We start from the raw sequence: 13,662 nt of genomic DNA on the forward strand, positions 1-13,662 counted from the left end.
ACCACTAAATGTTAGACTTCGGGGATCTGTTTTCAGACAATATTTTAGTGCTATGAATATGGAAAGCTGTAGACTACATACGACACAAAATTTAGATGTGGCGTTGTTTCCCTGAGAATTGAGACAGGAAGGTATGAGAACTTAGAATTGAATAGAAGATGCTGTTTTAAGTGTCAATGTGTTATTGAAGATGAAAAACATATTTTTATCCATTGTTGAATATACAGTAAAAATAACAGGAAAGATTTAATATCTGCAATTGATGACCTACCAAATTTGATTTACGATATTTTACGGTTATTTTACCCTTTTATGAATGTAAGTAACATGGTATTTACAACTTTTATCAGTATTTCAACCATAGGATCATGTTTTAATTAGCATCATTTTGATTTATATCTTTTTATGTGAACTTGAAATATTTTATTAATTTGTTTTTATATGTATAATCTCTTACAAATCTGAATAGATTGGTTTTGTGTTACATGTACTGTACGTATTATATATGTTCATGTATACACCATGATGAGACTCAAATAAAATATTTGAATTGAATTTTCTCTTTTGACAATCAGCGTGAATTTTTACATATGTTTTGCCTTATACAAGCACACATTACATATCTTTATAAATTTATCAACACATATTTCACCAAAGAATGCAAACTACAGTCAAAATAACATATATGAAAATAAAATAAAATAAATTATAATTATATCTTACAATTACAAATAACTACTCGTAATTGATATGCATTCATAGCCTTATAAGTGTTGTATATGTGTGTTACATGTCTGTGTTGTTTTAACGTTCCTCATTTGGCAAGTTTTATTACAGGTCCAATAGAAATGGTATACGCTTGATGCATAAAACATTTTATTATTTCAATCAACTTTAATTTAATAAGCTTACAGTGTAGAAATGGGTTTCATGTAAAATAATTTTGAGTTGAATATTGTATACAATAATCGATTTGAACAAGTCATAAAAAATATCTCTGTATTAAATCGACACACTTTATGAACAATTAGTTTTCACGAAAACCCTCATTATTGTTGCGAAAGTTTTCATAAACACTAAATCAATTATTTTTAATACATATATTGTATTTACATTATAAAACCGTTCTTGTGCATCAAAGTCCTCCGGACATAATTCCCCCTTAAATTTTCTCAAGGAGAAACTTCATTTTAATAAATGAAAACTTAAGATAAAATATACACAAAAAAGCTTGCAGCCGATAGAGAAAGCTGTCTCTTTTAATGTTTAATTGACATAATTGACACTAATTATTAAAATCTAAATAAAAGATGGTGATAACAACAGCATAAGAAGATAATGTGAATCTCTTTCCTTTTAGCACCGAAATATCATTAACTGCAATATTTAATTGAGCAATTTCTAATGTAAAATTCGTGATATTAAACAAAAATAATTGTTACATTTAAACTTAGACTCCTTATGTATAAGTTACACAAAATAAGTAAACTGATTAAATCATTTACTTTAATACCGCATTACGCGTCATTACTGTATCGTCTGCATATAACGCTACAACATCAACTTCGCACTGAAGTTAATTCTTCTTTCAAAATAAGTGGAAGCACACTGTCTGTGGGATTATCAATCTTTTGTACAAAAATAAAATATATATCATTCAAAAGATATATTCATTGAGATTAAGAAATCACTTGCACCTTAGCTTTCATATCAATGGTTTTATTTTTAAAATAGCATGTTATGAATTAAATTATTGAACTTGGATAAATTGTTGGCAGCCAATGAATCTTATTTTTTTACTTTTTTATTTTTTTATTATGTTTACTTTCGTTTTCAACGGAAATAATTCAAATATTGGCGCATTAAGTCTGATCAATCGTTCTCGTCACTTGTTTCACATTGTTTAATACACGGAATGTAAATAATCATATTTGTAATCATTTTCAATTTAGATTATATTTAAGACTTTTATTTATTACAGGGATGCAGCTCCTTCGTAAATAAGATTCATTCCACACATACAATGTTGCCGACTTCAGTCGCCGGATGATAAAATGAAATTCATCCAAACGACAGAAAACATAGCATTTTGATTAACGTTGTAGGATTAACAATATTTTCTATCAAATGAGGTATGTTTTGATTGTAGTAGAGTCAAATTAAAATTTGCCTTAAGTACACTTTTTGTCTGAATATTGATTTTAACCGTACGAATTGCATTTATTCGTTATATTTTGCGTAACTTATTTTTACAGTCATATCGGTAGGATAATACGATTTACGTCAAAACAAATTAATATTTATCAAATTTACCAGACTTTTCCTTATTTTCATTGACTCACATACACCTTTGATCTTTGACTGATATCCGACGTAGCATGCTAATATACAAAATGACACGTCTTACAACGACGGAAGCCATTTCGCGCCTATTTGTAATGCCAGTGTGTTTGGCAAATTAGATAATACAGCATCTTGGTTCCATTTAGCTTTCGCTTATTTATTATATTTTGTTTTAACAAACATTCGAATAATGGAACAGTATTCGAGTATTAGTGTAAAGAACGAATATTCGAATATTCGTTACCGTCCTTACTATGTATATATAATTTATAAACGTATATAATAATATCTTATTTCATTGCACATGCATTTTATCGTATGACTTAGTTCTGATAGCTAAAAATATAACCTTCTTGATACGTTAGATGTTTGGATGACTAATAGTGAAAAATCAAATATTGTACATTTCAGCTGTCACTGTTATGCGTTTATTTTAGGTACACTAACAATAAATATTTTTAGTAGATACTCCTATCTTAGAATTGAATGGAATGTTTTTTTTATTATTTTGAGATAGCAAAAACTGTTTCACTATTGGCAGGCAGAGCTCTTGTATCTATTATTTCTAAGTGATAAAGTTTTTGAGGTTTCCATTTCGCAAATTTCTCAAAGTTATTTGACACAATTGTAGAGCTAGTAATTAGTTTTGGAGTCATTAACCTATCAATGGCGTCTGAACAACTTAGGGAAATGCGATACGTTTTACCTTTTGGAAAGCATACTCTTAACGCAGCCGTTGCAGCTAAAATGAGATTGAAACCATTTATAGTGAGGTAATGTGGCGCTATTGTATGACAGCAATGTAAATTACTAAATCAAGGTTAAATGAAAGATTTTTGTTGCTAGACGGTCCATTTTTATGTCAGAAGAGTGTCAAATAATCGAGTATGTTGCAGCTTCTACCATTCTTATTATATTTTTACCTTAGTTTAATTTCTTTTAGTCTTCTTATAGTCAATGTGGTAAGGGTCTGAAGATGCTGTGATCCTAAAACATGGTGATTGCTTTTAATTAATTAATTAATTACGATGATTTTTAGTTTAAGACAGGAAAAACCACGTTTTAAAGTTAACCCAGCACATGGACACGCACACGACCAACACACACACGCGCACGCACGAACGCACGTACGCAAAGTAAACACATAAGGACAATAAAAACAAAAACAGGAACACAGTGGGGCACCGCCAGCAAAACCACCACTAGAGACACACAACGTTAACACACAAGGACAAAAGAAACAAATAAAGGACCACAGTGGGGACCGCCTTGGAACGGTCAGTGCCAAATTTAGCACTGTGGGGTGGTGGGGGCGCATAAACCGGTGCACCTAACATCACTCTTATCCCCGCCATGTTTACAAGTCACAGGATTGTGTAAATAAAAGTGATCCCCGCCAGGGATTGTAAAAACACAAAACACATAAAATGAATTAAAAAGGAAAAACTGTCACTAAATGTATAATTACACCATTGTTTGAAAATCTAGACATGAAAGTAAACATTTAAGCAATTTAATGAGAAAAGTAAGTTTCGTCTTTTCCGGCGACTCTTCCTTCTTATGAAATATTTTTACTTGAAGGGATCAAATTGTGAAAGAAAAAGGTCTCACGTGTTACTTCTACAAACTGCAGTTTAAAACAGCTTTTAAGATAATCCCAAATTACTATAACATAGGAGCAAGCTACTTGACACAAATACATTTGATCTATTTATTTGTATTTTGCCATTTCATTACAATAAGATAAAACTGCATAATTTGATTATGGTGTAATTTTGGGACGCTACTAACAACAGATTTTTCCAAATGCTTTAAAATTAAACAAAATGTTTGTTTACTAACTGCGTTAGAAAATTGGTTTAGGGTACAGCATAATATCAATTAATGGACCAGACCTTTAAATTGATAAATTGTTACAGTTAAAAATGCAGTTATATAAAGACAGCCCTGTTGAAAATAACAATACTGACATGAAAAATGAGAAACAAGTATAATTTAAAGCACTTGAAAGACTAAATACAGTGACATTTCAGGTAAGAAATAATAATGACAGAAGTGATTATCTACTTTCGACGAAACGTGAGTGTTTTCCCCAATCCTTGCAACACTCATTTAGTTTTCAAGTCGTAGACGACTTGCCAATAATAATTATAGAATTAATCAAATGACTGACGACAACTTACCAGATGCGTTTACTTCAACGACAATAATGGTCAGCACAAGAAATGTGCAAGAAATTAAAGTCTTCACTGAATCTCCAAACTTCATGGTTTATCCATTGACCTGCACTAAAGAAAGGAAAAAATGTTGTAAAGGTTATATGCTTTTGTAAATATACCATTTTATATTCCTTAACATTAGTGCTAGTTATGGACCAAAGTTACCACCATACATCAGATTTATAATAAACATAACAACGGGTCAAAAATGATGTATGACATTTTAAATCCAAACACATCAAAGCCAACAAGTCAAGAAAAATGGATAGAAAAGTTTAAATTTGGATTTTGACGAAAACGAATGGAAATGTATCTACGAATTGCCTTTTAAAATCACAAAAATACAATGGTTTCAAATTCGAATTCTACACAGAATTATAGGAACAAATGATCTGTTGTACATGATGAAATATAAAGATAGTCCGTTGTGTTCTTTTTGCAAACAGGAAAACGAAACAATCGAACACTTATTCTAGAAATGTGATAAAACCAAAATTCTTATAAATCAGCTCTTGAAACCAACAACTCACCCATTTTCTTCCTTGAATAAAAATATAACGATTTTTGGATACAGCAAAAATGATGAATCGTCAGCAGCAAAAAACCTAGTACTGATCTTATTCAAAATGTACATTTATGAATGCAAAATGCTTAATCCGTCACCTACAGTAATAGGAGCCAAAAATTACATATTATTCAATTTTAATATCGAAAAAGAATGGCAACACTCAATAAAAATATCAAACATTTTAAAACACTTGGAAATCTATGAAAAATCTTTCGCCGGAGCTGTGCTGATTAAGACTGAAAGAAAAGGTAAAATAACCTCCAATGTAACAAAATAATTCATATAAGAGGTGTTGCTTTTAGATTTTTAAATATCTTTTTTCTATTCCATACAGTCAATTTATTAATGTAAATGAAACAAAATTATATAACCTTGTAAAAGTAAGAAGGGACTGAGGGAACCAGATAAACCCTTATGATGCTGGACACGATTAGTTCTGCCTATGGGACCAGTATGGATCATGATCAACCTGCACATCTGTGCAGTTTGATAGAGATTTGCACTTTTCACCATTCAATTAGTATATTTTGGGTAATCACCCCTTCAAATAGATAATGGGTCTGTCCAAATTGATTGGATTTTTTGTTTGTTTGTTTTGGGTTTAACGCCGTTTTTCAACAGTATTTCAGTCATGTAACGGCGGGCAGTTAACCTAACCAGTTTTCCTGGATTCTGTACTAGTACAAACCTGTTCTCCGCAAGTAACTGCCAATTTCCCCACATGAATGATCAGAGGTGGAGGACTAATGATTTCAGACACAATGTCGTTTATCAAACTGATTGGAGGATGGACAAGTTCATTATAGAAATTTTGCAGGGTAGGTGTTAATATATAAATAGAGATAAAGTAGACAAGTGTGACAGATTTTTTTATTTTACATAAACATATCTTTAGGAAAAGAAATAAACTTAGTGTGTTTTAATGTTTAAATTTTCTTTTCTATCATCATTGGAAAAAAGTCAATTGGACTCTATTGCTTTTCCATTCAAGCAAGAAATGAAAACCCTATAACAAAATGTATTTGCACTTAACATGTACCTATTATTGATATAATGTTATATAACTTGTAATTTGTAAGACTACTAGGGAATGTGCTTCGGCCCTTACTAGTCATTTGGCGAAAATACAAATAAATGGGGTCACCTTTCAGTAGAGCCCGAAAAAAAATTCCTTAACCTTCAATTGCATAGTCATCCGGTTTTGATACAGCAGGAATTTCAGTCACATTCAAAATGGTTAACATTTATCTCGCCTACATCTAACTTCTATGGTGGCTCGTTTCTGCTAAAAAGTGTGATCGTTTGGGCACCCCAACTAAACGACAACATGACAGCATTTTTGTCGTGTTTGCGCTACAGCGAGCACGAGGACACGACAAACGTAAGGTGACGACATGACATCTTTCTATTATGTTGGCACCCTATTGACGACAATACGAGGACACGATAATATAGCATTTTATCGTGTTGTCGTGTTGTCGTGCTATCGTACTGGCGGGCGAGCCACGCGCCAACGTGAGGACATGACAAATCATTTTATGCAGAAGCGCCTATTTAGCCGCCTAAAAGATACCCTATTACCAAAACAAAACAACTGACTTCTATAGGCTGAAATGAATATGGTCTTAACCTAATTGATGATAAGCGACGTGTATTTGCTTTCATTTATCTACATTATTGTAGCAACATAAATGTAAGTATAACGCGCATGTCAAGCGGAAGGAAAAACAAAATGAAATAATTATTCTCGTGTTTTCGCAAAGCATCCCACCAGCACAACTGAAGACAATACGACAGAATGCTACCTTGATGTGTACTAGTGTTGTCGCGTGGCCCTCGCCTGCACAAGGACACAAAAAAATTGAGCACCATAACGCCGTCAAGGGAAATAATTTTCGTGTCGCCATCCTACTTTTTGTCGTGTCCTTGTGTTGCCTAGCTGGCAGAGGCACCAACATGGCAGAAACGAGCCACCTTATACTTCATAATATTGATAACGCTTTGTGTATGTTAACGCTGTAATTAATTAATACTAATATTATGAATGACAATGTTTTCAAACACAATGTGGACATTTAAAGTATTTTAAACTGATTTTATCCATTGATATATTTAAAGCAAATATTTCATTTGTTATCATTAGAATTTTCTATATCAGTACAGTGGTCGTTTAGTGTGCTGTCTTTGTAAAATTATGATAAAATCCAGACAACACTTATATCTATAATCAAATAAGAACGAATAAAAATTCAGGTAACATTTATATCTTTAATGATGATTACACTCAAAGGAATATTCAGTGTCATTCAGTTATTTACATATCATGTAAGGTAAACAGCCCATAAATGTATGCTCAATTTGCATTTTATTGAAAAGGTACCAACGCGTTGATACCATTAGTGGGGATCTTTGTTCTGCAAGGACTCGAATTTGCAGTGTAAGAATAATTTAACCTAACTTTCAATGCCTCTTTTACCTAACTTTTGTATCGAAAATTGTTTAATAATTTACAGCTGTTGAAATTTGATATATGTTCAATGGTTGCGACGCAGGATTAGATAAATATATTCATTTAGTCATAAATGACATGCAATTCCAATACGTTTGAGAAAGATGAAATTTCAACGCCGTAAAAGAGACCAAAGTTTACTTGTTAATGTAAAGACATGAGATGTCATTTTAAGAATGTTCATTATTTTGAAGCAAAATCATACATTAATCGTGCCGATTGGTTTGATAAGGATTGTGCTGATGCACGTTATGTATATTTAGAATCATTGAGATTGTTTAATTGCAACAAAACGGATGATAAAAGAATACTATTGTGTAAGCATTAGTCCTATTATAAAAATGTTGTACGCAAAAAGAAAAATATGCATTATAGAAAGAAAAATGCTTGAAATAGATAGTTTAAAGAAAAGTAAACCTAAAGATTTCTGGAATGTTTAATATAAGTAATGAAGTGTTCGATTGCTACAATGAAGAGGCTTAAGATTTTTGTGAGAACAATAATTTTATGAACCCAAATGTATTATTCCCAGATTTAGTTCAACCAGTTCCAATTTGTGAAATTTTATCCGCTGTGAAATCATTGAAGCGTAGTAAAGCTTATGGTAGTGACTGTCTTTTAAACGAATATTTTATTGAAAGTGTAGATATTTTATCCTCTCATTTAAGTGATTTATTTAATTGTATTTTGAACTCGGGATACTTTCCCGATAAGTGGTCAGAAGGTATTATAATTCCTTTACATATGAAAGGTAGCGAAAGTGATGTTAATAATTATAGAAGTATCACACTTGTTCGTTGTTTGTCAAAATTGTTTACTACTGTTATCAATACACGGATTGAGAAATTTTATAATGAACATAATACTATTTCGGATGCTCAATTCGGATTTCGTAAAGGAAAGGCTACTGTAGACGCTATATTTGTACTTACGTCAGTAGTTCAAAAATATTTAAATGAAAATGAAAGAGTGTATGTTATTTTTGTTGATATGATAAAATGTTTTGATTCAATTTATAGAAATGGCTTGTGGTTGAAAATGTATCAATGTGGAATACAAGGTAGATTACACAAAACTATACGTGATATGTAACAAAAAGTTGAATCTTGTATCAACGCTTTTTCTAACTATTCTGATTATTTTCAATATGTTTTCGGCTTACGTCAAGGGGAGGTAATGCCTCCTCTATTATTTTCTCTTTTTGTGGAAGATCTTGAGTTATATCTGCAAAACGATGCCGAGTCTGATTTAGACGATATAGTTTTAATATTTTTGCTGTTTGCAGATGATATGACCATAATAGGTAAAACTCAGACGATTTATACTCTTGGGGACTTAAAGTAAATATATTGAAAACAAAAATTATGGTTTTTCATAAAAGAGGGGGATTACTAGCTACCGAGCGTTGGACCTATAATGGCCAAGTAATCGAAGAAGTTAATGATTTTAATTATCTTGGTACTATTTTAATTACACTGGAAAGTTTTATTAAATCAAGAACATTTATTTGGTAAAGCGTTAAAGGCAATTAATGTACTTTTGTGTAAATATAGGGAATTTGGTCTTAGTCATAAATCATTATGCCACTTATTCGACGATTTTGTATTATCTATTATACAATATTGAACTATTCATGTAAAATCTGGGATAACTCTAAGTCTAAAGAAATTGAAATAATATATTTAAAGTTCTGTAAAAAGTTATTATAAGTTAGGCCAAATACATGTAATGCTAGTGCCTATGGTGAATCGGGGCGAATTTTTTCCCAAAGATAGAATTTCTCCAAACGTTTGATATTGAATGACAATCATCTAAGAAAACAAAAAAAATTAGCAATAAAAATCATAGGTCATCGGTATTGAAAAAGACTTATCTGCCCTAAGGCTTGAAAACGTCATTTCCCCCAAAAATTTCGACAATCTCATACACTGGGAATTCTAGCGTACGCGTTTTAGAGAATTTTTTTAGAGGATTTCTAAAATTAAACTGAATTAAACTGAATTCGCATGGACAATATTTCATATATACTTCCAGAAGTTCAAGTAAAATTTATTGCATTCACTGATATGGAAGTACATCGCTTTAATAACTGGTAAACTTCAACGATGATATTAAAACACACGCGTAACCTTCCTTCCGACAAGACGTTAAGACACAAATCTTGAAAAATAGACCTTTGTACAGAGAGCTATTTCCTTAGAATGCGGGACAATCTTCGCGCATGCGCACTCTACGTAGGGCAAAAAGGTTAAAGGTATGTTGCATTTCGATCAATAACGAGTTTGTTTGATAGTAAATATACACGCAAGACAAAGGAAAATATGCGTAGATCTTTGCAAACCCACAGCTAATATACTTTAACAAATGCGCATTATCATTGATGAACATTTTACAGCAATTTTGATCTTGACAAATTTAATTAGATTAGAAAAATGAAAAATAAAAGATATTTTCCATAAATTGATAAAGTAATAATAAAGATTTTGTTTTATTTCCTAAAATGATCTCACAGAAACTTACCAGTTGTCGCAGTTAGCTTACATGATACTTGTAATATAATAAATTATCAAAAGTCGAAGTTGAAAATAAAATGTTCAATAAACAAAGTTCAGCCTTTGATTTTGTATCCAGTTATACTTAAATGGGGATCAATTCATTCTGTATTAAAAAAAATAATTGTTGTTTTTTCATTTCTGCTGATACTTTGAATTTGAAAGTTTTTATTTGACAATATCAGAGTGGTTCGGATGGGGATTGTAGCGTCAGATTCAATAGAGGAGAGGGAGGGGGCGGGTAGCGGGGAAGGGTGTTATACACTTACATTCTTTATCTGATGTTCTATTCCTTGCGGAATTCAAGTTTATCATCTACTCTATTAATTTACGGGCAATGACTTCTGCGCACATACATTTTTGGTATGAAAATGATCCAGCATGTAAACATAAGAGATAAAAAATAGAGATTTATATTCGGTCTTTTCCTTCAGTATGTAGTTATAGTCCTTGATTTGTTTCATATCTTACGAATTCAGACTTTTGTAACTACACTTTCATCGTTTTAAAAGGAAATGTCTATTAAAGTTTCAAAATATGTTCTTATAGATTTTACAATACTAGATATCATGTGAAATGTTTATTTTTGATTCACAAAACAGCTCCGCTATGTTATATATTATTCCGAGTGCGTCCTTTTATGGCATTGATGACCGAAGGCATTGAAGTATATTACATCAAAGTCATCTTATATGTTTCAGTAACCTTTATGATCCGCTCTAATTAGGAGACACCCTCAAAATTAAGTTAGGGTCTTGATTACCTAAGTGATCTATGTTTTATCATGTCATTTGCATAATAGTTACGTAATAATATTTACTTAAAACAGCAAATTCAGTGACATGGAGCCACGATCCCTAAGTATGTAGATGGCATTCAAGTCGGAGAAAAATATATACAACAACTTTTTGAAGTTGTGGAAAAAATAGATAAAATGAAAGAAAATATGACATTTTTAAATGTAAGGAACAAGTTTTATATTTATATGATGTGTGGAAATGGACTGGAAATGCTGTTTCTTTTCTGACGGAAATACGAAAAAGCAGGCTTTTGAAGTAAGATTGGATTAATAACATACATGTTATAACAAGTTAAAGCATAGCAAAAATTCCTTCTAGGGCATATCTATATAAATATAAAATGATCGTCTTGTAAAATTTTGGTTGCAATGTCTGTTTTATACTGCCAAAAATTTCAAGTAAGTATTTACGCTAGTTATTTAACATAAATTGTTAAATTAAATCTGTTACCACTTTCAGTAGAGTAAATACAGATAAGACAGTGACCCGGTCATTGCGTGAATTTGTTGCGCATAATTAGAGGGTCGCAATGGGGTTTGTTTTCATATATTAACTATGCATTTCAAGGTAACGATAATATTTAGTTGTTTACATTTAAATTTGGTGATATACGTCTATCTGGTCGACTGAATGTATGTTATGTTCTTCAAGAATGGAGGAAATAACATCCTCGGGTTTAGTAATATGAAATCCACGGAACGCGTTCAGTCAGAGAGTCGCCTCAATTAGGAAAGAATAGTCTAAACGTCAGAGGTTATGTCTAAGGTCACGGAGTTTTATTGGCTAGCTTGTAATGACAACAGCTTTCGGTATCAGTAGCTCAGTAAAGTGTGACTTACTGAACTATAATATTCCTTCTCAAAAGAAGGAATAATAAATTACTGGACTGACATAATCTCTATAGTGGCAAAATGATTCGTAATACAATTATAATTTTATATAGGTTTTCATACCGTTGAGCGTTCTTGAGAGCATGTGCGTTAAAATCAAAACATCCATGAAATAGTATAGCAACCAATAGCTTGGGTAAAAAGGTCTATAATCGAAGTTCATAATTCTACTAGAGTATCTATTTGTGTCTATACACAACTAGTAGAAAAGTGCAAAGTTTGTGCTTGATAGTTACCATAAAAATATCAAAATTTGATCATCAGGTTATCAAAAAAATGAAAATAATATTGTAATTTAATTTAAGAAAAAATATTTGAGCCGCGCCATGAGAAAACCAACATATTGGCTTTGCGACCAGCGTGGATCCAGACCAGCCTGCGCATCCGCGCAGTTTCTCTAATTGCAATAGGGTTTGAAAGTGAACAATATGGATCCTGACCAGACTGCGCGGATGCGCAGGCTGGTCTGGATCCATGCTGGTCGCAAAGCCACTATGTTGGTGTTCTCATGGCGCGGCTCATTTGTTAACCGAGTTTTGCATCACCCCGTTTACCGAGTTCCTGAAATGCGAAATGATGTAACATAAGTTTCGACCAAAACACTAATTTTCAGAAAAGCAGAAACATTAATGTTAACATGCCACTTCTAGAAGTATTTTATAAGTATCATATCGAAAGATCATTGGCGTATTCTTACGATTATAAATTACGCTCTAAGTCTGCTTATTTATATGCGGAGAACAACTTTATCCTATATTAAGAGCCTACTAGTTGTATCAATTTGAATTTAATCATTTAAATGTAAGTGGTATTTTCACATTTATTGTTACATAAACAAATTTGGGATATCATTAGTATTTTGTAAAATAAAATGACATTCAATGAAGCTGATAAACAGATAATTCATGATGAATGACAAGCTTTCTTTTCCTGTATTTTTCCACATTGAATTTAAATTCAATCGAAATATTTCAAAATTTAATCTGCTAAAATATTTTCTTCCATTTTAATATAATCATTTAGGGATGCTGCATAGGTATGCTACTATCTGCATTACTATACAGATCAAAGCTGAGATAATCGTCTGTTTAATGTTAATAGTGAAAATTCAAACAATTTTAGGAAACAAGTTTTAGTATAAACAAATCTACTGACTAACATATTACCGATGCAGCAGTTATCAGAAGACACGCATATATAGCTATAAATGTACTTACCAGATTTAAAGCCTGTTTAAGTCTGTTCCTTTTTGTAGACTAACAAGTTTGCATGCATTGAAAAGAAAAGCATTAGTTTTGATAAAGTTTGGCAATTGATATTCCTGTTTATTGGCTTATACACGAACGAGGCGTGATTCAAAAGGCTATAGAAATTCAAGAGGAAAAATGAAGAAAGGCAATTAAGATATAAAGATTTAAACGATAGACCCGGAAGATTGCTTAAAACATCATTTTCAGTAGTAAAGAACATTTCAATTATATGAAATTCATATATAGCCAGTTAATAAAACGAGTATTCTTACACCAAATTGAAAAAGAATATTTAGATGCTATTCTTCATATAAGGAACATATTCTGATTTGAAAATCAACATCCACTGAAAATTCTCCGATGAAAATAGCCTGTGAAAGAATATAAAACGCACACAATTAGGTGCGAAGTTACGAAGCAGTTAAACTAGTATGACTGAAAAAGAAAATAATGAGAGGATTATGTTCATTCTTTGTTGCAGGTCATTTTATAAATGCGGATATGCCAGACAGACACGAAAAATACGAGAAT

The 13,662-nt window shown here is 31.6% G+C and overlaps 1 protein-coding gene across 1 annotated transcript in view; it reads right to left on the reverse strand.

Annotated features, from left to right (window-relative positions):
* The window catches only part of LOC123547384 (uncharacterized), a 72,276-nt gene extending 59,133 nt beyond the window's left edge, over window positions 1–13,143 (reverse strand). Inside the window, exons 1-2 of the mRNA XM_053524631.1 lie at window positions 13,099–13,143; window positions 4,527–4,631 (exon numbers count right to left, since the gene is read on the reverse strand). Coding sequence (XP_053380606.1) covers window positions 4,527–4,611 — 85 coding nt within the window. The 5' untranslated portion in view covers window positions 4,612–4,631; window positions 13,099–13,143. The remainder of the gene's footprint in view (window positions 1–4,526; window positions 4,632–13,098) is intronic.
* Window positions 13,144–13,662: the final 519 nt, after the last annotated feature.

The sequence above is a fragment of the Mercenaria mercenaria genome, chromosome 15, assembly GCF_021730395.1.
Source record: "Mercenaria mercenaria strain notata chromosome 15, MADL_Memer_1, whole genome shotgun sequence".
NCBI lineage: Eukaryota > Metazoa > Mollusca > Bivalvia > Venerida > Veneridae > Mercenaria > Mercenaria mercenaria.